General features: G+C 49.4%; 7 protein-coding genes across 7 annotated transcripts; 3 read left to right on the forward strand and 4 right to left on the reverse strand.

Moving 5' to 3' along the window:
* Window positions 1-789: 789 nt before the first annotated feature.
* On the reverse strand, window positions 790-3,759 carry BDV37DRAFT_48667 (PA and RING finger domain protein). The gene has a single exon (XM_032090750.1). It carries the CDS (start codon window positions 3,160-3,162, stop codon window positions 889-891), a length of 2,274 nt encoding a protein of 757 aa, XP_031935081.1. The 5' UTR covers window positions 3,163-3,759; the 3' UTR covers window positions 790-888.
* A 998-nt stretch (window positions 3,760-4,757) lies between these two features.
* On the forward strand, window positions 4,758-5,403 carry BDV37DRAFT_289131 (uncharacterized protein; the record flags this gene model as incomplete). The annotated part of the gene is made up of 2 exons (XM_032088394.1): window positions 4,758-4,818; window positions 4,883-5,403. 2 exons carry the CDS (start codon window positions 4,758-4,760, stop codon window positions 5,401-5,403), a joined length of 582 nt encoding a protein of 193 aa, XP_031935082.1.
* Window positions 5,404-6,390: 987 nt separating this feature from the next.
* On the forward strand, window positions 6,391-8,524 carry BDV37DRAFT_48724 (uncharacterized protein). Its single transcript, XM_032090751.1, has one exon. The coding sequence runs from the start codon at window positions 6,512-6,514 to the stop codon at window positions 8,414-8,416; it is 1,905 nt and encodes a 634-aa protein (XP_031935083.1). The 5' UTR covers window positions 6,391-6,511; the 3' UTR covers window positions 8,417-8,524.
* A 2,903-nt stretch (window positions 8,525-11,427) lies between these two features.
* Window positions 11,428-12,873, reverse strand: BDV37DRAFT_289134 (pepsin-like aspartic protease; the record flags this gene model as incomplete). The annotated part of the gene is made up of 3 exons (XM_032088395.1): window positions 11,428-12,206; window positions 12,260-12,565; window positions 12,651-12,873. 3 exons carry the CDS (start codon window positions 12,871-12,873, stop codon window positions 11,428-11,430), a joined length of 1,308 nt encoding a protein of 435 aa, XP_031935084.1.
* A 966-nt stretch (window positions 12,874-13,839) lies between these two features.
* BDV37DRAFT_291692 (phenylalanine ammonia-lyase) lies at window positions 13,840-16,179 on the reverse strand (the record flags this gene model as incomplete). The annotated part of the gene is made up of 3 exons (XM_032089004.1): window positions 13,840-15,767; window positions 15,834-15,940; window positions 16,010-16,179. The coding sequence occupies 3 exons, from the start codon at window positions 16,177-16,179 to the stop codon at window positions 13,840-13,842; spliced, it is 2,205 nt and encodes a 734-aa protein (XP_031935085.1).
* Window positions 16,180-18,050: 1,871 nt separating this feature from the next.
* BDV37DRAFT_276673 (MFS transporter) lies at window positions 18,051-19,854 on the forward strand (the record flags this gene model as incomplete). Its single annotated transcript, XM_032085601.1, has 5 exons — window positions 18,051-18,226; window positions 18,318-18,696; window positions 18,777-18,854; window positions 18,966-19,320; window positions 19,373-19,854. 5 exons carry the CDS (start codon window positions 18,051-18,053, stop codon window positions 19,852-19,854), a joined length of 1,470 nt encoding a protein of 489 aa, XP_031935086.1.
* A 582-nt stretch (window positions 19,855-20,436) lies between these two features.
* Window positions 20,437-22,032, reverse strand: BDV37DRAFT_289137 (major facilitator superfamily domain-containing protein; the record flags this gene model as incomplete). Its single annotated transcript, XM_032088396.1, has 2 exons — window positions 20,437-21,394; window positions 21,488-22,032. 2 exons carry the CDS (start codon window positions 22,030-22,032, stop codon window positions 20,437-20,439), a joined length of 1,503 nt encoding a protein of 500 aa, XP_031935087.1.
* Window positions 22,033-22,505: the final 473 nt, after the last annotated feature.

Raw genomic sequence — 22,505 nt, forward strand, 5'->3', positions numbered from 1 at the left:
AGCGCCGGGAATATGACGTCACGGGATTCAATAGCGCATCTATTTATATTACCCGATCGAGAGATCGAGTGCCTCGACCCACACCCAGTTTAATATACATCATCATATAAATAGACGAATAGACAGTAGACATGGGCAGGACAAGAAGGGGAGTGCCGTCGCAATACAATCAGAAAATGCTATTCACCATATTTAGAAAGTAAAAAGAAACTAGTAACTGCCCGGGAAAGAGGAAACATGGATGAAATCATTGGCTGCGGGCTGTGTTCAGCCGCCTCATAGAGCGAATGATCTGTCTCGTCCTGTACTGCGCCTGCACACCATATCCGTAACGCCAACCAAAGTCCAATGTGAACAGCCTAAATGATCGCCAATGGGAAACAATTTTCTGTTCGCAAAGCGGAGGATCCCTGAAGGAACCGGGGTTCATGCTCTGCTGTAACTATATGCCAGGGGTATTTAAAAGGAAAAGTGAAAGTTTTTATCGCTCGCGATCAGTCCGGCCTTGATGCCAAATAGTATCCCCGCTAAGGGCCGAGAAGCTAAGGGCGGCGAAGTTTCTCCAGTTGGGCGGAGGCGCCGAAGATGAGTGCCGCTCAAGCAGACCAACATCTGAGCCGCCGCGGCGTTCGAGGTCAGACACTTCATCTTCCCCGTGGTTGGTAATTGGGACGGGAGCGGACGATGCATTTGAATGTGAGTCTAGTTCATGACGATAGGTATGGTCAATCAACTCCGCAGATTCGCGTGTTTCAGTGTCCTTATTCTGGGACATTGACCGAACGACATCCCCTTTGCAGATGGGACAGGTTCGCCGACGAGTGGTCAGCCACGGCGTACTGTTACTGTTAGCGACACTTACCAGAAGACAATTAGGTTAACTGCCACTTACATGCACTCCGCATGGAACTCATGCCCACAGGGCAAGCTCATCACCCTGCTCTGTCCGTCCACGTATTCTTCGAGGCAGACAACGCACTCCACCTGCCGGCCAGTATATTTGCGCCTCCAGAGCGCGGATGACGGGCCGGACTTCTCTTTCTTGGATGACTTCCTTTTGGAGCTCTTCAGGTCTACCATGGCCTCCGGTGTCTCCTGAGAGCGATGGTGTCCCGAACGGCTTTTTGAGCCCAGCAAGGGCGAAGTTGGTGAGACCGGGCCAGGGCTAGAGGACCGGGACGAGCATGATGTTGACGACGATGTGCTGATTGTGTGGTAAGTTCTTACGGGAAGACGGTCAACCAACGATTTGGGGGCGCGCCAACGTCGTCGACGGATGCGAGAGCGCAGCAACAAAAGAGCATACACCACCGTCAGTGTAAGCAGGGGGCTCACGACGAGTATCAGAAGTGTATCGAAGAACGGACTAGTGGACATGCTTGTCGGGGTCAGTGTGACCCATAAACCCTCATGCTCCAGCTGTCCAGCGTTTTGGAGGCCCTGGACTGCAGATGCACCATGCAACTTTCGATCTTCGATATAGTCTCGCCTGAAAGGCCGACTCGCATCTTTCTCGTCACTCTTCGTCCAAGAGAAATGTCTTGCAAACCATCCCTTGCTCTGCTTAGGGTGTCCTTGGGTGTCACTAGCCAAGCTCTGGTGGTTGGAGCTGTGCAACCCTCCTTTGCTAGTTTTTGATTTATCCAGAGTACGATACTCACCGCTTCCTGGGGTTATGCTACCGCCCTTGAGCGAGGAACCTGTGGGGCGTGAGCCTTTCCCGGTGGTCTGCGTTTTGCTAGCGTCCGGCTCCGGGACATTGCTCGGCGATGGGATGGAACTGCTGATCGGGACTAGAAGGTCTGGGTCACGCCAATCCTGAACACCAATCATAAACCCATCACCGTCGGCCTCTTGAGAAGCAACTTCAGGTTTCTTGCGGTCGCCAGCACCGCTATCGGCTTTTGCCCGGTTGGTAACACGATCGGTGTCGTCCTCAGATATCTCCATATCATCCCAGGGATCCTTCAGAACCCAATCAATGTTCCCACTGCTGGGAGGTCGTTGGCTATCCTCTGGTACGCGTCCACTGTTTCTCCCTATTCCCAACAGGGACACGAGACTCTGAATGAAGCCTGCTTTGCGGGTTGCCGAGGTCGATTTCCCACCAGGTGATGCGGCATATCGCGTGGAGGTTGGTGACACAGCCGCGGCAGATGTCAGCGTAGGCGCTTTCTGCTGGTTTCCAATCGTACTCTGGCTGGAAAGCTTTGTGTGGCGTTGCCCAGAAGGATCATCTACGCTCAAATCTCCTCCGGCCTGCGGAGGAACAAGCGACGAGAGTAGATGCGCCGTGGTATACGATGTGAATAGTGCGGGAATTGTCACGTTGGATGTATCGCCTCGCGCGTACATGGTGATAAGGCTACCTCCACGGGTGTCATCCCCCACAATTAACGCGATCCCTCCACGCCTTTGAGCCCATTTGACCTTCTCCAAGAAGCCGCAACCACCCCGACTCAATAGAACAACCTTACCACTGATCTCAGCGCTCTCCTGTAAAGACTGTATATCGGCATGCTCAGTTTGCCTGTTCTGGTGGCTATCCCCGCGCTGCTCAGAGGCCCCCGACTCCGCTACGTTAGATTCGGGGAGTGGGTGGTGCAGGTGATCATCCGTGCCATCGTTCGTCGACGGTGTCACCACCCCGTCATTTGTGCTGGCTTGTGCGTCGATGTCCTGCTTAGGATCCGTACGATGAATATTCGAAGCTGCCGGGTCAGCTCCACCACCGGGCACAGGCTTCCCGAGTATGGGATCCGACACCGCTGGGATGTCCTGCCTGTGACCCTCGCCCTCACCCCATCCTGGAATATCTGAACACCCTAGTTCACCTTCCGCCCCGGCAGTGGTTCTATCTCCGAATCCGCTGCCGATCCATAGCTGACCGCTGAGCCCCTTGTCGGGAAGGAGCGGGCCAAACGCCGCGGGCCGGGCCAGGAAGAATGTCGAGTTATCATCGGTCAGACTGATGATAGCAGACGGTGGGAATAGCGAGGAGGGGATGTTGAAAGAAAAGAGAGCATGAAGTCCCGTCGCTCGACCCGCGAACGAACTGGGGGTGGTCACACGAGACGATGATGTAAGAACCGAAAAGAGAGTGAGGAAGATCGGAAAGAAGATGAAACAGAAAACAAGAAAGATCAAACGTGGCGGTCGCATAGTTGAGCCTTGTCAGAGATAGACGACCGGAAGACTGCCTCTGTCTGACTGGAAGGGAAATCGACGAGGATTCCAGGAGAGTTTCAGTGTTCGGTACGGTGGCTCTTTTTGTTGTTGACTGAAAGCTATGACCAATCGGACGGTCGTCGAAGGAGATTAAAGCGGGCACTCATCGAGAGGGGAGGGAAAACAACAAAGGGAAAGCGAATCAAATTAACGATGTTCAGTCAGCACCCGGGGACAAAAGATGAAGGAGGGAAAAAGGAGCTGCAGAGAGTCATGAATGATGCGACCGGGGGGTGGAGAAGGGGAGAAAGGACGAGAGTTTAGTTTGTGAGGGTGACTCTGTTCGAGCGCCTGGAGAGCGTCTCCGTAACACGCAACAAGCGCAGCACAGCCTCGGAGTCACGGGATAGTGGGTATGGTGCCTCAGGCATGACGATCAGGCAACGCCGGCACTAACTCTAATAATGATTCTTGGGTGTTATTGATTCCCCAGAATCGTTTGCCGACCTGGTGACCGTGGTAGAGTGAGTCCACATTCCTGGTTTGTTTGTTGTGGTTTCTCCCAGGTCTTACGACTAGGTGTATCGTACAATATCTGACCATCACCGGACACCTGCAATATCCCAAGGCTACCAAGTCGTTGATATTACCCGTAGGAGACCCGATTTTCAAGAACTCCTCTCTGAAGAAGGTAAGAAATCGTCTCCCGCAGATCATGCTGTCATCGACCCCCACCCCACACCAACGGATTGCATTTCGATCGTCGCCCTACGCGCATTCACGGGACCACTCTGCCCTAGGCTCGATTTGTGTGCTAGTGGAAAGAACATCCATGGATGTCCATTCATCTCGATATTAATTGCCCACGTGACGTAAAGTTCCAGATACGAGAGAACTTGAATCATTCTACGTCAACATTCATAGAATATGTATTCCACAAGACTTCCAGCTTTATGTCCTTGGGGCCTGAAAAATGAGCGATGTGGCTGTTGGAATATGCCGAATCGTGGCTTCCTCCTCAGCTCAATTTTCTATAGCCATCCAAATATACCGACCATACGACAAAAAGGTTTCCACCCGAAGAGTACTTACGCAGTGCACAGTACCAATAGTAAAAAACACCACTTCATGGTTTTGTGGGTCTATTTCCCCTTACGATGGGTAAAGGTGGAACGCTGAACGTGGGGGGTTTGTGGCGGTCACCGAACGAGGTCGTGGCTGGTGGTTCCAATTACTAGTTAGTAGCTTATTTGGTCCCGTTTGGGGCTAGTGACGTGGTGGGTACCACAAACAATCGTCTTCTTTGGCTTCAAGATACGCAGAGCAAAAGCATAATGAAGACATCCCTCGTCATTGTCCTAAACTGAACCAGCTTTTGACCCTCCATCACTGATCATGCAAATCTGACTGGATGGCGTCCGTGTACTATAATAAGACGTACAACCGCCCGTCGTTACGGTATATATCAATGTCCACGGCCGGGTGTCTACAACCTCAAAAAACATCGATTCGTGACTTGAAAGGAATACATCCCAAAGCTGATATACATCCCATTCAAGGATTGATCTTTTACCTCGAAGCACCACACAATGTCAAGTCTCCTTCACAAGGTCAAAGATGCGGTGACTGGCCATCACCACGATTCCAAGGGTATGAGAGCCAGCCGCCGTGAGAATATATATCTCCCTTTGCTAACAATTGACTTCGTGTATAGAGCATCATGACCAGGCTGGAAGTTCTAACTCTGGAAAGCATGAATCAGATCCTGGCTATGGATCTAGACCCTCCGATAATTATGGGTCCAATACCGGCGACTACAGCACCGGCGACTACAGATCTCACGAATATGGATCGAAGACGGACGCGGGCAGCTATGGATCCAATACTACCAGTTACGGCAAACCTAGCACCGGCAACTATGGGTCTGGTGCTGGTGAGTACAGCTCTCGTCCTGGAGCGGGTCATTATGCAACAGGCACCGGTGATCTTAGCTCTCAGGCAGGCCCTGGCGGCTATGGTGGTTATGAATCTACCCAAGGCCGTTATAGTTCAGGCACCGACTCTTACGGTTCCCCTGGTGCTGCACCCGGAGGCAGTAGCTACAACGCTCCTGAATCCGGCATTGGCCGGCACAGTGAAGGTGCCTATGGCTATGATTCGAGCAAACTGGGATCTCGTACCTCTGAGTCAGATAACCGATACTCTGCAGGCGGTACACAGCGTAATCAATGGTAAACAACTTTCAATGATAGGTGTGCTCCGCGCTTGTCAAGTTGTTCCTTGTCATCAAACTTGCCTAGTGATTTTCATTCTCTCTTGACATAACCACAAAGATGTAATAAACAGCTGTGTTCACGCCATCGCCTTTTGTGTAATGAAGAAGCTACATGTATGTATTTAATATTTCGTTGGATATATGGCTAGCGTTCGTTGCTTCTCGAAACAGTAGGATTTAACTCCCAGGCAATTGATCCTTCCTGCTACTAGTAGTAGTCCGCATGGGTACTAGGAGATATGCATCAGTATCGCCGAGCTGTACCTTCCTTGTCTTTTCTCTAATCCGAGGGATGGACATTTGTTTGTTCCGTTGTACATTGGCCATATCACATTATAATGTAAATCCCCCGGCTCACATATATTATTTTATGCATTTCCAACAAATCTGCTGGCGATCTCGTGGAATGCATTGGAAGGACTTTTTGTTGAGATGTCGGATGAAGTGATGACCAGGAAAAACCGTCGTCGTAGGCAGTTCTCCTCGCAGAGGCCGATCAAGTGAGACTAGCGCCTCTGTTTTGTTACTGATCCCAATTTCGACAACAGGTCAAAGGTCTCGCAAGAAGAAGGCTGCCGTGACCATCGAGAGCATCGCGCCAGGAAGAGCTCCTCTGGGCGCCTGTCGCCCAATCCCCAGTGCAACCACTCCGAGTCATCATGTCGAGAACAGAGCCGTCACGCCATCTTCAAGTGAACGGCCAAGGTGTGCATCAAAGTGCGACTCGTTGCATGTTAGTCAGTACCGAGCAACCCGTCGCGATCTCTGCGCACATTCTAACTCCCCATCCTGGTTCAGTGTTCTGCGTCGCGTCTCTGCTCACTAACACCAGCACCTCAGCTCATACCCTTCAAAACAGACGACACCTTCCCCCTTCAACCAGTCTCCAGAAACACCCAAACCAGGTGCTCCTCATCTTCCCTTCCGCAAACTCCGCTTCCAAATAGTCTATCTCAATCCTCACTACACTTGATCACGCGGCCTGGCCCTCGCGCAGAAACAGCACGGTCTCTCCCCACAAATCTTACCCCTCCTCTACTGGTCGAAGATAATTACGTTGCATCCAGAATGGCCTTTAGACGATCCTTTGGTAGGCCTCACAGCCAGGCCTTCCGGTCCGGAAACACACAGGCGCCTATGTACCAGGATGACGTTTATGAATTGCGTGATTTTGATGACCTGCCGTCGTCACAAGCCATCTGCTTGACCAAATTTGCCAAGGCGCACCCCCGAAACAAAGGCAACAAGTCCTGGAAGCCTTTGCAATTAGAAAGCACCGAAGACACCGGTAGGAAGAACAGTCAAAGCCCAATGAATCCCTTCGAGACGGGCCAAAGCGAGCCTCGCTCTCGATTGTCCGCCCTCCATCGTGCGTATAGTGGAGAGTGTAATCCGAACAGGCACAGTGAAGGGGTCCCAGCATCCTCTCGGTTTCATTCGCAATCGTACCATTACAGTCCAGAAGCACAGCGAGGGGAAGAGGCATGGCCGACGAATGCCAACGCAATTCACTACCAAGAGAACCCTCTTAATTATTCCCACAACTACGGCTTCGCATATTCCTACTCACATTCACAACCACATAGCTGCGTATCGGAGAGCCCATTCCTGAGAAATGATGACTACCACAGCTCGGAGCACCTTCCCTGGTCGACAGGACTACATTCGATCTCCAATGAGCTGTCTTTCATGGGCGTATCGCAGCCAACCCTTTACAACCAGGACTTCGTAGCTGATGGCAGCATCATGACGGACTCCTCCCTGAATATCTACAGCGCCAGTTTTGACCAGCCGGAGGACCGCTCTCCTTACGAATCAGTACCTTTTCACTATGATCATGCCCTCGCTCATGAGAGCTTGGTAACTCTGCACCCATCGCTCTCGGCATCACATGAAGATCGATCGAGAGATTTTTCCTCTACCTCATGGGACCTCTCTCTGGATGCTCCACATGAGCATGTATTGAGCCCTAAGCCAAGTACACCTGCGATGGAGTGCCAACCACCGACGTCGTTTTTGTCCCGTTCTCAGTCCTTGAATGATGTAGATGCTCCGCAAATGCCTTGCGCTGAGGCCCCAGGTCCTGACCATGAAAGCTCTTATCAGGATGACAAAGGCTACACTAAAGAAGAAAAACTTGCATTGCTTACCAGAGCTGTATATGAGCGGATTACTACGGATCAGGATATATTATCGGTCGCCCAAATGGAAGCCTACGACGCACACGCCCAGGGGACTACAACAACTCTGGATAGCTCATCGGATCGTGTCTCTGGTCTAAGTGGCGAGTCAACAACCACAAAGTCAACCAATTCGGGGAATATAGATATCAGAGCAGCTTACCCGCCAGAAATTACCGAAAATCCGTGGACATCGGGTCCTATCTGGTACGATTTTACTGAAAGATGGAAAGGAATTCCCGCGGCGGGTGTCCCCGGATACCTAAATTTAATAACCAGCAAACGCATAAGACCTCCGCCAGGACTCTCTGAGCCAGTAGTGCATAGTCCAACCGCATGGCCTTTACCTTACAGAAATGATCCCCTGGTGACTCAGAAAAGACTTGACGAAGCAAATGAATGGTTCCGCAAAGATGCCCGAGGCCTTGAGCAACTTCGAGGGCAAGTCACAGACATCGCGCAGAAGTACGCCGAAAGAATTGAGGGACGTAGTGAAACCACCCACACCCTGCAGGAAAGTACAGCTGCGAAGCAAATAAGTTCCCTGATCGGCAACGTCATCGTTAATCTCCATTTCTACGTCTCTGACAGCTCTTCGCGAGACTCGGCAGGTTTCGCAGACTTTGAAGATGTGGAGAGTTGTTATTGCGAACCCAGCCTTGGTGGACGCCGCAGTTACTTCGAACGAGACCCATCCGTTGACCGCTGGAGGCTTCGTGTGGATCGGGCATATTCGACTATAAGTAACCTTTCCGATTCAAGTCCCTCATCCTCTCATGTCAGGGCTCTATGATCTCACAGCGCCCACAATATGCTAAGCAGATATCTATGAATCAGTGGATAGGTATCATCAACAAATTATGAAAGGCTATCGGAGATTCGGAGGCTTGAGAAGATGATACCCTCTGGTGTTGGCTACTGATCTTGACGTTCTTCAGTTTTTGTATGGTTCGCAGAGGCTCATGGGGGCAATAAACAAAACTAGGAAGTATGATGGCTGGTACAGGGTATGTCAGTATCTATCTCGAAACGAAGATCACTATTGATTCGAGATTTATCACTCAGACGTCGCGGGAATTGGGTGTATTCTGCATTCAGCGTAGCAAAGTATGATTACGCCTTGCATGGGAATCGCAGTCTTGATCGCTCATTAGGGTATTTGAAATGCGTAGAAAACCAAGGCTTCCTTGATCATTCTGCAGTGTGGTAATTAATCATAGCAGTTTTCCACTCATTTCTCTCCTACAGTAAAAAAAAGGGTATGAACAATGTGCCATTTGAAAAGAATTTGAATTCCATCCACGACCCACATCCAGATGAACAGGCCCACCGCTGCCAGTAAAGCTTATGGAGGAGTTGTTCTATCAAAATGAATCCTCTCTGCTCTTTGTCAACCGCTCGCTGGAATCTACATTCCGGCCAGAGAATGAGTAATTGTTCTCTTAGCCAACTACTACTCTTGATCATGACGTAGTTACGTAGAGACCCATTACCAAACTTATAAATGGACTTTCCACACCATACCTCCAGATACCACCGACAGAATATTCTCAGGACGAGCACCATGACTCCTCAACGGCGGACGACTACGAGGTCTCTCCACGGTGTCTTGAACAGGATGTCAGGTACACTTACGTTCTCCGTGGTGGCGACGCACGCTTTTCAGGAAGGTGATGGTCTCGTGTGGGACATCATCGGCGAGAAGGGTGAGATCCGCGTAACGGGAAGGGCCATGATCAAGTTCAATATGGGCGCGGAGAACTACAAGATCCAGATCAAGGACTATGAGACTGGGAAGATTGAGATGGTCCCCTTGCATGAGAAACTGGCGCTTCCATTGCTCGTGTAGAATGTGGGGGTGGTGTATGAGAGGTTTGCTGATGGGGGGGTTTGTGCCGACTTTTGAGGATGTGGTCAGGATACATGCGTTTTTGGATGCTGTCTTTGCTTCGAATGTGGATAGTGGATCGGCGAAGATGTTTACTTCGGTGAAGTAGGAATTGCAGTCTAGATAGGTAGTTGAGTGTATATGAAAATCAGTGGGGAGAGAGAGAGCTTGATGAGAAGTATCCTTGTTTACAGAGTGAAATCAAGATCCGGTTTCATGAGGGGTCCAGAATAGCATGTTTCCAATATAATATAGAATGGAATAACTAGTAGTTTCTAGGAGGAAGACGTAAAAAGAAGATAAGCAGCCCAACTGAGGATTAATGGCTAAGTAACAAACAATTTGACTCGAGATCCAAGGTAGCCCTTCGCTTATACCTAATATAACTCCACATAACCCAAAACACCGAAAAAGAAGACCGGCCCTACGACTAAAGAAGCACAGGTCCCTTTTCCCACGACTCCATGTCTACCCCCAGTCACTTGTCACAATTCAAAAAATCGATAGTACAAACACATGACCGATATGGAAAACCGCGACCAACCGGGTCACAGTGCATGAGCTTTCCTTTATACTTCATATCTACAATGAGTTAGCTATATTTCCTCGCTGTTTAACCTGGCTAGATATCTAAATGATTGATTTCTGAGCGTACCATATCCCTGTTTCATTGCATTGACGCATTTTAGTTCCTGTCCGGTTGGTGCACAGGCATACTGGCTGCATTCATATTGTACGCACGTATACAGGCCCCGATGACCCTGTTGAACGGGTTTCCCGCGGAGGTCGAGGCCTGCTGCTAGGCCTAGTAGGGATGTGAAGGCTGCTAAACTGAATAGGAGCATTTTGGGTACTCTGTGTAAAGCTCAGAGAGCTTCAGGTAGAAAGGTAGGATAGGGATATATGGAAAACTAGAACCTCTTTGGTATAGTAAACCTATTATCCAAAGCGAAAGTTATAAGGTCGTATTAGAGAGATAAATTCAGATAGGTCTAGATAGTTTAGTCCGTGGTTTAAATAAAAAAGCCGGATATTTGTGGTGGTGGCTACTGTTAGTGAACTGAGGCCTGGATCCCTAGAGCATCTGAGTTTGGATTAAAGATAGGATAGCCTGTGGTATTTTGCAATCTAATACCGTATAATTCCAGTGGTGTCATGCCACCTACACCTCAGGCGAACAGGTTCATTAGGATTGGTTTCATTCGCTTTTTCTTAGCTAGTGTCTACCATGGTTCCTGGCTTGTATGCACTCAATCCTTCACCAGGCCAGTCTCTCTTCTAACTATACCATGAACAAGCATTCTTGTCCCGACGGGCTCCACTTGAAACAAGCAATAAAGGGGGCATTGAATTTATCTATTGGGGTGATGACTATCCTTGAACGTGTCATGGAGTAATCAGTCTCCGGGTTGAACCTTGTTCTGTTCTATACATATATATAGTATGATATCGTAGGTATCGTATGACCAACCATGTCTTGCTACTTTCCAAGAGACATGGCACCTTGATTCTTCGTGATGATCTGGCCCACTCTAGACAGGCCGAGAAATGGATCCCTTGGAAGCGTGGCTCAAGCAACTCATGGTCCCTGCCAAGGTTAACTTTCCGCGGAGATTTGATCAAAACTATAGATCGAACCGGGGTTCGTCGCGGTGCAAGTATATTTCCTACTTCTTCATTTTTCACTATCTAGACTGTGTCACAGATTTAGAATTTTTAGTAGAAAGTACGCAATAACGACTGTATGTGAAGGGTGAATTGTAGAACGCGGGTCATAATAAAATGCTATACTGAGTAACATTAACTATACCTCGAAGCCCAGAACACTGATACACACTTCAACCTTTTGAGACTGTCACACCTTTTATAACACATGATGAAGTTCAATGTGGTTAAGACCGTAGAAGCATTCAATCTCACATAGCCGTCGTAAAGCCGGTCGCCCCGGTGAGTGATGCAGTGGCAACGGTTGTTACCCCCGAACTTAGGGTTCCGCTTACGCTGACTGGGGTGGACGCTCCCGTCGAAATCGATCCAGTGGCAGTCTGGCTCACGGTAATATTAGGTGCAGACTTCCAGCCAGCAGGCAGGCTACTGCTGGGCTTGATTTCCGTGATGTTGGAGGTTGTGCTGTTGAAATTAGTAGGCGCCATGGCAATCCACTTGTCATCTAGATTGTAGACAACATATGCCGAGCGTAGCATGGTGTCGCCAAGCAGCAGCGGCCTGTCCTTTTGTGCTTCCATGCCAAACCAACAAACATCTATGCCTCTCGAATCTGTCATCCGTGTCCCATTGGGGAAAATCCCAGGTATAATGAACTCATATATAGGAACAGCGATAACCACCCCGGTAGGACCCCCGAAGCCGAAGTTGAATGTCCCATTCGCGGACTTCAGCGCACAGTCGACACGCCCATTATCCAGAACACGGAATGCCTGGGCTATCTGCTGATATATCTGATCCGGAATCAGAACCCCGGTAGAGCCTGAGTCTAGAATGGTATATTCCTTGAAGTCCTGGCCGGAAAGACTGGTTTCTGTGCCGCTGGCATTCGTGAATGAGAAGGAGGTCCATGTCACGGCGAAATCAGTGAAAACCCCAGTCGCGTTCGGCTCCATTGGCAATGCTACTAGTTCATTGTGGAATTTGTCAGAGTCGTATCCACCAAAAAGCACACTCCCGGTGCTCATATCTAGCTCCTAGTTAGCAGGCTTATAACCGTATATGGTGACTCTGAGGTCATACAGAGATCATCGAGCCACAGGCTGTATGAACGACTCTTCGTAAAACCCTGTGCCACCATTTGGTCCACGAAGTTGGGGTATAGTGTATTGTTTGATTCATGCGATCGAAACCCAATGCCCATGATGCCCGTATTTTCACTTTCCGCATGGGTTGCTACTCCCAGATCAAGGCCTTTAATTGTTATGTTACCAACAGAAAAGTCATCCTTAACCCAGTTACCTTCCACTCCTGAACCTTGGGTAACATAAGATATCTGGAAGGCTCCTTCGGCTATTACAGTCGCAGTGCTTGACTGATTTGGATTATCTGGAAGAGACTGGATGTTAGCGGCTTCCAAGCAAAAGGAAGTGATCGCGCGCAGTTATAAATATAAGTCAAGTTCGAAACTTACATGCACCGCCCAGACAGTAAGAAGTCCTGAGGTCACAGGAATGCACCCCAAAAGCCCAGACATCACTGCTACCAGTATCTAACTGCAACTGGACAACTTGCGCTGGGGTGCCGATGGAAGCATTGACGTAATACAGGCCCGCCGGTATATAGTTCCCTAGTTGGACCCCAAATGAGCCATTGTTCGAAGCACTTTGTCTTTGGGTGCCCCGTGAAAAGCCCATCTTAACCACATTTGGAGAGCCGAGAACCCATGTTGCCAGAGAGACTTGCAAGATAAGACACTTGTAGAACAATATCATCCTGATACTGAAATTTAAAGGACGTAGGGGTTTGAAGGCGGGCAGATAATTTCAAATATATCAATTTCAAAGATATCCATATGTTTTCCCGGTCAGTTCAAGACAAAGCAATACCATGTTAATGTGTCATGGAACAAAATGATGGATTTTATATCCTGACTGACATCCTATGCATACGAACCATCTACTGCAATCGGATATGGTTCCCGCTGTAAAGACCAAGAGTTCGTACCGAATGGCCCAGACCCGGGAGAGAAAAGCTTCGCTTTGCTTATCCGCCTCTCAATCACGGATTCACGACATTGGGGTAATGGTACGACGCCACTAACAGCCATGAGAATCAGGGTCTTGATACGAAAAGTGTTCACACTGATGAGTCTCATGATCTTGGCTCTGGCCCACTAGATACCGTGAAACTCAATTCATTGTTTGACTGATTCTAGCCCATTCGTGAGAACGCTTAGCAGATCAAGAAAAGGTTGCCTGGAGGTGGCGAAACATAGCTATAACCGTGGCTTAATATCGGGAGACAGAGATCATCTATTTGACTCCATGTTCTAGACGTGGTCATGGTTCATAGATTATAATGCACACAGAGTCTCGGGATATGCGGCCAGTTCCGTGACGCAATCTACACCAGAGTTGGTTAAACCCTAACTCACCCTCGCCAGAATACGAACTCAAGATCAATACTGGAATACCCATGAGACCCCTTGGAATGAGAGGAAGTTAATATGTTGCCCTTTGGGGTGATTGCCATTTGCGATAACGGTATATTCTTCTGTTATAGCCTACTAGGCTAATAGCTATTAACTTCGCTATACTTTACGAAGAATAAGAACTACTATAAGCTTGTCATAGCTTGATTACCAAGACACTAATGCTAGTTCAATAAGTCACACTCCCGTTTGTCCCGTTGGAGACCTTCGTTCCATTGGCGACCTTCACTCCGTTGGCAATGCCTCCACTCGCGTCCAGAAACTGAAACACCTCAGCATACAGGGACCCATCGCGAACTGCCTCATAAATGATCGAGACCCAGGATCCGATGGTCTTCTTCGGACGACCATCGATAACGTTCCCTTCCTGGTCCCCAGCCACGGGATGCTCGACGAGGCCGCGGTGGAGCGGTACACCTAACTTCTCCCGCACAAAGCGGTAGATCATTCGGGTTCCCTGTCCCAGATACTGGGCGGTGGAGGGCTGTTTGAAAAATGCATCGCGGTGCTGCAGATATGACTGTAGAATGAGGGACTCAAAGGCTTTGGTCAAGCCAGTGACCTTCTCAACAGGCAGAATAATAGCAATGTGTTGCGAGTTGACTACAGCGACAGCTAGCGATTGTGCGGCCTTTGCGGCGCGCTCAGCTGCATCATATGCTGCGGCTGCGTACCAGGCCTCTTCGAATTCTTTCCAGAAGGTGGTGAAGAAACGGTCCTTGCTGACTGGGTCCTGTGTATCGACGAATAGCCCGGTGATGATGAGCTTGCGGGCGGGGGCTTTTAGGCTAGCGATGAAGGTGCGATGGAGAGCTCGCAGATCTACACCTTGGCAGGCTGTGTAGAGTGCATTGGCCACAATCAGGGAGAGGACTTCAACGGCTGCCATGGTCTGGCGTGCAGAGAGAAGGCCAAGCGAGTTGACAGCCTGGTTGTGCATCTCAGCAGACTGGACGTGGTTGCTGACGGGATTTGCCAGGAATCCTAGCTCGGATGTATAGGCGGCGGTATTGACGTCGATACCCTTGAGACAGAAGGATAGACTAGGATCATCGGCGGCAAGATTAGGCGGAAGACCATTGTTCAGGCCGTGATTGATTGCTTCGGTAGTTTGACTAAACAATATCTTGCCAATAGATTGTAAAGCAAGACGGATCTTCTCAGTGGCGGATGTAACAGCAGCAGCCTGGAAGTTCGCGCCGCAGTGAATATCGTCATCTAGAGTATTGACAACCGGATTATCGGAAGTCGAATTCAATTCGACTTCTAGCTGTTTTTCAGCGGTGAGAAGATCCTCTAGCTGCGGCGACAACCATTGAGGAGAGCTGCGCAATGCATAGCGCTCCTGGGCTAGTCCAGAACTGAAACGATCCTTTGTCTGCTCTAGTCCATACGAAAGCTGTGAGCCATACAGGAAGGTTCGGATATTCTGCGCAGCCTCGATCTGGCCCTGATGGGGGCGCACAGCAGCAATAAACGGGTGGGCCCATTCATTGTTAGCATATAGAACCTCGGACATCAGTGCAGTCAGTAGCTGAGAGACCAAAGCAAGCTGATTTGCTTCATAGCAAGCCAAACTAGCTACTGCAGCGGCAGCGGCAGTTCCATTAATCAGTGATAGACCTTCTTTCGGACCGAGGATGATAGGCTCAATCGAGGCTTCCTTGAGCGCTTGAAACGCGGATAGAACGCGAGGGGCATTACCCTTTAAGCCCCCGACGCGTACATAAACATCTGGATTCCCCTGGATGGCTCCAGAAAGATAAGATAGAGGCATCAGATCACCAGAAGCCGAGATCGAGCCGCGCAGGGGGACAATTGGCACAATGTCATGGTCCAGCAGCTTGATCATAGTATCAACAACATTGCGAGTCATCGCCGAATGACCACGGATATTGGCATTGCACCGAATTACAGTCATAGCTCTCGTCCAGGCACTCGGCATACTGTGTGATTCCAGGTATTCATGTTTGCTGGAACCAACTTTGTCTTCCTCGGTCAATACGGCACTCTGGGTGTGCTGCATCAACGCACGCTGTAGCCCATACAAGTCCGTGGTGCGTGTATCGGCGCTGCCCCCGAACCCAGTATTAACGCCTATGTTCCCCGGATCAGCACACATGCATCTTCAAAGCACAAGTAAAAGTGCCAGTGATTACGAACCATAGAGGTAGTACCCTTTCGACAGGTAGTCTTGTAGAGTCTCAACACTGTCTTCAATTCTCTGAGTGATACTGGTGTCCTCTGTGACAGCTACGCGTACACCGTTTCTAGAGGTAGCGATACTATATGTAAGCATGACGGATGAATATCAGGAACAGGCGGGGTCAAGAACTGACCTTGCGATAGCGACAATGGCAGCCACATCGAGCGTTTTGCCGTCTATTTGAATAGTACCGGCTTTGGTATAAGAGTTGAGTCTAGCCCATGACTGTAGAGCCTGGTGTGCATGAGGGGTCGGCCATTGATTGTGGACGTCATACACCCGCTCAGGAAGTGTGCTGCCCATGATGAATGATGGAAACGTGCGATATAAGGTCTGAGGAGAAGACGTAGGTTAGACAATCTAGAGATGAGAGATGTCCTGACTGACTTTTCTCGGCGACCATATAGCCTCTTTATATGCCATGTCCCTTCATGTACAGTGCTCGACTGCGACTTTGACAGCTTGGTGAAGTCTTTCATAACCAGAATACGAATAACTCCGATGGAGGTGAATTCGAAGATGAGGGTATCCACAGCAATACCGTCGGAAATCCGGTCAGAGAGTTGAAGTGATAGAGCCAATCTAGACTATGAGAATGTCTGCCAGAAACAAAACAAAAAAAGCCCGTTTTGTAATGGTTGTGTTGCTTTGCACGGAAGAATTTGGTAGAAGTGGGAGTGGCGCGGGCGAGGGCGAAGGATGGCGAGAGACCAGCCACTTCTCACCATACCTGAGCGTCCAGGAGGGTACTAGGGCCGATAGTAAAGCGGATAGAAAAGGAGCTAATAACATGAATTAATTATAGTGTCATTGATTGTATGATAATTGCAGTAGCATCATGAAGGATGCCTCAATCCAATTTAGCGCAGTAGTGTTACTCAGGATCAGACAGCAAAAGTATCTTAGTCAAGCTCTAGCCTCTTATCTTCAAGGAATTGGGCAATAGGGCAAACTAAGATGCACCTTCATGAGGATCACGTAGTATTACTGCTCCGGAATATAGTCCTTAGTCCAGCGCTAGAAAGTTTGGTTTATATTAACCTGCTAATTCTGAGGAAGAACCAGACTGAAGGCAACCGGCTTGTTCTTGTCCTCAAATTCGAGGCCCCAAAGTTGTCTTGAAGGAGAAGAGTAATAGTTCCGATATCTGTGTGTCGTCAAGCATGCTTGGTTGTTCTGGTCTGAAACTTCCCCACAAAGACAGGAGAATAATGTAGCGTTAGGAGCGGCGAAGCTGCAGGTATGTAATGTAATGCTCAACAAGTGATGAATTGACTTATTCTAAACCTAATGATTCACACTTGCATGATCCCAAGAGTTCTTCTGTGTAAGACCAAAGTACCAGACCTATTTTACGCCATGGCGTTAGCATTCATCATGACCAGGAGAATGAAGAGCAAGGATAGCATTCCGTCTGACTCTGGATGTTACCATGGGGCGAACTGTAGATTACCTAGTATGAGAGGCGCGCGCTAATCCAGCTAGTCGTTTCAATAATCGTCCGATGGGGGTTGTCCGGCGGCTCAGTTTGCGTAAGAGAATGGTGGAAAGAGCATTGACTCCAGGTGAACGGTTGCATGTTCGCTACCGATAAATGTCGTGTTTGTCTTAGTAGGTACTTTTGACCAAGACGTCGGACGGTAAACTCGCCCCGAATTATTAAAGTAATTAAAGTATGTAAGTACCCCGCCTCCTGCCAATTCTGAACAACATATGTGGTAGTACTGCATTCTCACACTACTAATTACATACATTGATACTACATTGGTCGGGATTCCCATGCGAGACTACTTCCTTCGTGATTCTAGAGACCGAAATCTTCGTTATAGTATGAATTACTACTAATTGCTCTCTGGTTAGTGGTTGGATCTATACTTAGAACTGTGTCGATATTGGTCCGAACCTTATCTTAGTAGCTCATTAGCATCTTGGCTATATTGCTATAGTATTGTTTACTTCTATAATTTACAACTAGACCCGTAATTACCGGACTGAAAGTTTTCAATTCGCAGTATCATAATCTAAATTATACCATTAATCAAGGTCTGATAACTTGAAGAACGGAGGTGAAAATGTAACCTCATCTTGCCATCACCCATTCAGTAGTGATAACCATAGACTACTAGTATTGATGCATCTCTCAGGAGTCGAGAGATCTCTCCCAGACGGAAAACATGGCCCCCACCAAGACTGCTGAGGAGGCGATATCCTCGCCGGCTGAGGGGGGTGAAGTGCGAAATCCAAACGATGTGTTTTGGGATGGCGGCCAAGATCCATCCAATCCCAAAAACTGGAGCGCTGTGCGCCGATGGTGTCACATTGTTGTCGTTTCACTATTGACCTTTGTCACGTAAGTGCTTAACTCTGAGTATTCCTCTCTTCCCCGTCTTGTCTAACCTCCGCACTAATGATTTTCCTCGCTCTTGGTTGCTGGTCTACAGATCGATGGGCTCGTCGATGCTGGCTCCTGCAGTGCCAGATGTGATGAAATCACTTCACTCCGACAATGCTGAGCTGCAATCCTTTGTCGTATCTATATATGTCATTGGGTTTGTCGTCGGCCCACTGGTGGTGGCGCCGCTGTCCGAGCTGTTCGGCCGCGCGATCGTTTACCACGTGTCAAACGTGGTGTTCCTTGGGGCGACCATCGGATGCGCCCTCAGCACCAATGTGGGCATGTTCCTTGCCTTTCGGTTGCTCTGCGGCTGTGCTGGAGCCGCGCCCTTGGCTCTTGGAGGAGGTTCCATCAGCGATATTATGGAACCGGAGAGAATGGGCACTGCGATGGCAGTCTGGGGTTTGGGGTCATTGGTGCCACCGGTAGGGGATCTTCCACGAATTTCCTTTGGTGAGACGCTCCCTGACAAGACTGACCATATGATCGTTTGCGAGAGATGTAGGTTTTCTCTCCCATCGCAGGCGGCTACCTTAGTGAAGACATAGGGTGGAGATGGATCTTTTGGGTGATTGCGATACCGGTATGTTCTTCCATTATCCTGCGCGGTGAAAGTTATCGAGAATAGGGTGGTGTGGTGGGCTCTCCAGTACCAACTTGACTGAGACTAATGAGAATACTTCGTTGATAATAGATGGGAATCCTCACGATAATGTCACTGTTTGTTCTCCAGGAGACCTACGCCCCGGTGCTGCTCGCACACAAAGCGAAACGTCTGCGCAAGGAGACCGGTAACCTGGAGCTGAGGTCACGACTGGACCAACAGCAACTCTCCCAGCAGGAAGTTGTCATCGGAACCCTCGTGCGGCCACTCAGAATCCTATTGACGTCGCCCATTGTGATGCTACTCGCAATTGACGTGGCCATAGTCTACGGCTACCAGTACCTTGTCTTCACCACACTATCATACATTTTCCAGGACCAGTACCACCTGTCAACTGGTCTCTCCGGACTAGTCTACCTAGGCAATGGCATTGGAACGATTCTAGGTATCATGACTCCCATCAACTCCTTAAGTCCCCCGTCACTAAAAGAAACCAGGCATCTTCATAATCGGCCACGCATCCGACAAAGTCACCGAGCATAGGAAGAAAAAGGCATCCGATCCAGATGAACCCCTTCCGCCCGAAGGCTGGCTCTGGCCCATGCTTCCAGCGGGCATGCTAGTCCCCGCTGGGCTATTCTGGTACGGCTGGTCTTTGCAAAGCAACGCATTCGTCGTCGTACCGCTGGTAGGGCTAGGCGTGTTCGGCTTTGGCATGATGGGTATCTTCCAGCCGGTGCAAATCTACGTGGTCAACGCGTTTGGGAAACATGCTGCCTCTGCTATGGCGGCGACGGCCGTGCTGCGAAGCCTGGTGGGCGCTCTACTGCCGTTGGGAGGCCAGAGGATGTATGATGCGCTTGGGATGGGATGGGGGAACAGCCTACTGGCTTTTATTGCGTTGGGACTCATGCCTGTTCCATTTCTGTTGATGAAGTATGGGGCGCGTCTGAGACAGTGGGACTCGAATCTCAGGTAAACTAAGAGGGCAATGCTGAGTATCGTTATTTTGATCAGATCTAGGAATATATGGGTTATATTTGTTGTTATCATACAAAAGATTTCATAGCCGTTTCTATTGAATGTTATCAATTTCACAGTTGCTTAGCATTTAGCTACAAATCGGGTTATGCTATGTAACTCCCGCATTGCGTTTCGCTGGCAATTAATTACCCCCGGGCCAACCTTCGTCTGTGGGGTGGCCAGAACGCTTTTGCTCTAACAACACAAAGGAAAAATAAAGAAAGAAAGACATTGTGCTGTTTTTAATCTAACCAAGTTCTAAAGCAACATTTCTATGTCGTATCTATCTGTCTGTATAGAAATCCGTATATCTCTACTCAAGACATTTTTCCCTCACAAGTTGTTGAAAAAGTGCGTCAATCAAGAGAGTTCAAACGGTACTAGGTATAGCATTTTTAATATAGCTGTAGGCTTTTAATAAAGAGATTAATCTAATCTACTATAATAACAGCGTATATGGAGGAAAGCTTCCTAATATCCATCAAACTGGGTTGCACACATGGTCAGGAGCATTTCAAGTCGAACCCAATGTCCTCCATCACGGGCTGGGTTTCTCCTCTCTTGTGATACGAATCAAACAGGTGAAAGCACTAGCCGAGAAGAACAATGCTCCGGCCACCAGGTAAGGCAGACCTTTTCCGAACCCTTCCTGTCGCAGGCCTTGCCGAAACGCAGCCGCCAGAATGGGTCCTGCGACTAGCGATCCGATACCTTGTGCCAGACCGATCCCGGAGTTGAGTACTCCTACCTGAGACGGTGAGACCAGTGCTGTCGCTAGACTCCGTAGCGCCGAGTAAAATCCCCACCCAAATCCAAAGAGACACACCCCGGCGACAAATATACTGGGCTGGGCGGCCAGGGCCATGAGCAAGGCCCCAAGAGTGAGGATCGAGGAACTCCCTTGAACAACCCGGAGGTCCTTGACTGCCGGAGACCACGACATCTGTCGACTCAGCTTTGCTGACAGCCAAGGGAGGATCAGCAGGAGAGTAATCAGGTTGATGACACCCTTGAACGTGACGAGGAAGCTGGCTCGCGGAATACTCCACATGAAGCGGTTTGACGCGTATGGGATAATTAACTGTAGCGCCTGTTTACCTATGCTGGCTAGCAGAAATGTACCCACAATGTAGGCCATGTTGAGGTCCCAGCCGTTCCCACCAGCGCCCTGGAGATGTTTCCAGTATTCACTGACGGTGTGTTTCCAATATTGATACATGGACCGGGGGCAGTCTTGCCCTGTACCGTCGCCGCCACCACCAGCCCACTGCAATCCTTCCTGTCGCTCATGAGTATTCGTCGGCTGGTCAGGTTTGGGACATTTATCAGGACGTGTCTCGGACACAAACGCAGCCGCCAGCAACCCCCCTAGCTGGACTACGACACCTAACAGGGTCGGTACCCATGGACTGGACATCATAAGGAACGCACTGATGGGAGTGGCGAGAATTTCGCCGAGTAAGACCACAGCGGCCATGATGTAGAAGATCGATGCCCTAATTATTGCGAAATTGCGGGGTGTGTGTATTAGTCAACTAGAACGTGGCAACGATAAAGTCAATAGGGAACGGCGGTCATTGTCGCCCTACCGTTTCTCCAAAGGGACTACATCAGTTATCATAGCGTAGGCCATGGCTGTTGCTGTCTGTGAACCACCGCCAATGATCTGGAAGATGGGTGTTACCCATATCATCCTTAACGGGATAACAGCGTTCCACCAGCATACCAAGCGGATAGCGACCTCCTCCAGCACGAGGCCAGCCAAGCAGAGAAGTAAAATGGGCTTGCGGCCAAAGCGATCAGCTGCGAGGCCGTACGGCAGCGCCAGAATGATGCCAGGTAGCTGATCAATAGTATCCTTCCAGCCGATCAGTAGGGCCAGCTCCCCTTGCACCTCGGGAGATTTGCAATCACCGCCTCCCCCAGGCTGGTAACAGATAAGGGACTCGAATATCGCGATTTGAGGGGCGACGGTCAGAGCATTTCCAAAGTCGGCAGCGACAATCGATATGCCCACGAGGAGGAGAAGGCGTTGATAGCCCGAGAGAAAATGCTTAGGTGAGGAGACATCATGAACATGTCCTAGGAGTGGCTCCTCCTCCGTAGGCTCCTCGATAGCTCTACCAGTCTGCATAGGATGGAGGATATTCTTGGGGGGGCGGCCTTGTGGGACAGGTGGCGCGAAAGGAGGGCGTAGTTTGTGCCTGGGACCCCAAAAATTGGTATGAAGATACAGGGGATTGCAAATGGAACTATCCAGCTTTCCCTGTTTGCTTGTTTAATTAAACAATTGTCGGGGGCGGAAAATAATGACACCCCGTGGTGACATTCTGGCTGGTAAGGAAGCAGAGAAGACGGAAGGCCGGCGGGAGACCGAACCGGAGGCTGATGCCGGTCATCTGACACGCCTACCGTCGGTCTCTGTGTATACTAGTACTAGTAATAGTACTATGTGTACTACTTCGGTGTACTAAGTAGTAAATTGCAAACCATGACCGGTATTGTTCAATTTGCAATACCACGATATCTGGCCTCCTCCAACGTTGCTTCGGGCTAGTACTTCTTAATCACAGAGGGATGGATGAGGCTTGGTACTTTGGCATAAAG

The sequence above is a fragment of the Aspergillus pseudonomiae genome (genome assembly GCF_009193645.1).
Source record: "Aspergillus pseudonomiae strain CBS 119388 unplaced genomic scaffold BDV37scaffold_142, whole genome shotgun sequence".
NCBI lineage: Eukaryota > Fungi > Ascomycota > Eurotiomycetes > Eurotiales > Aspergillaceae > Aspergillus > Aspergillus pseudonomiae.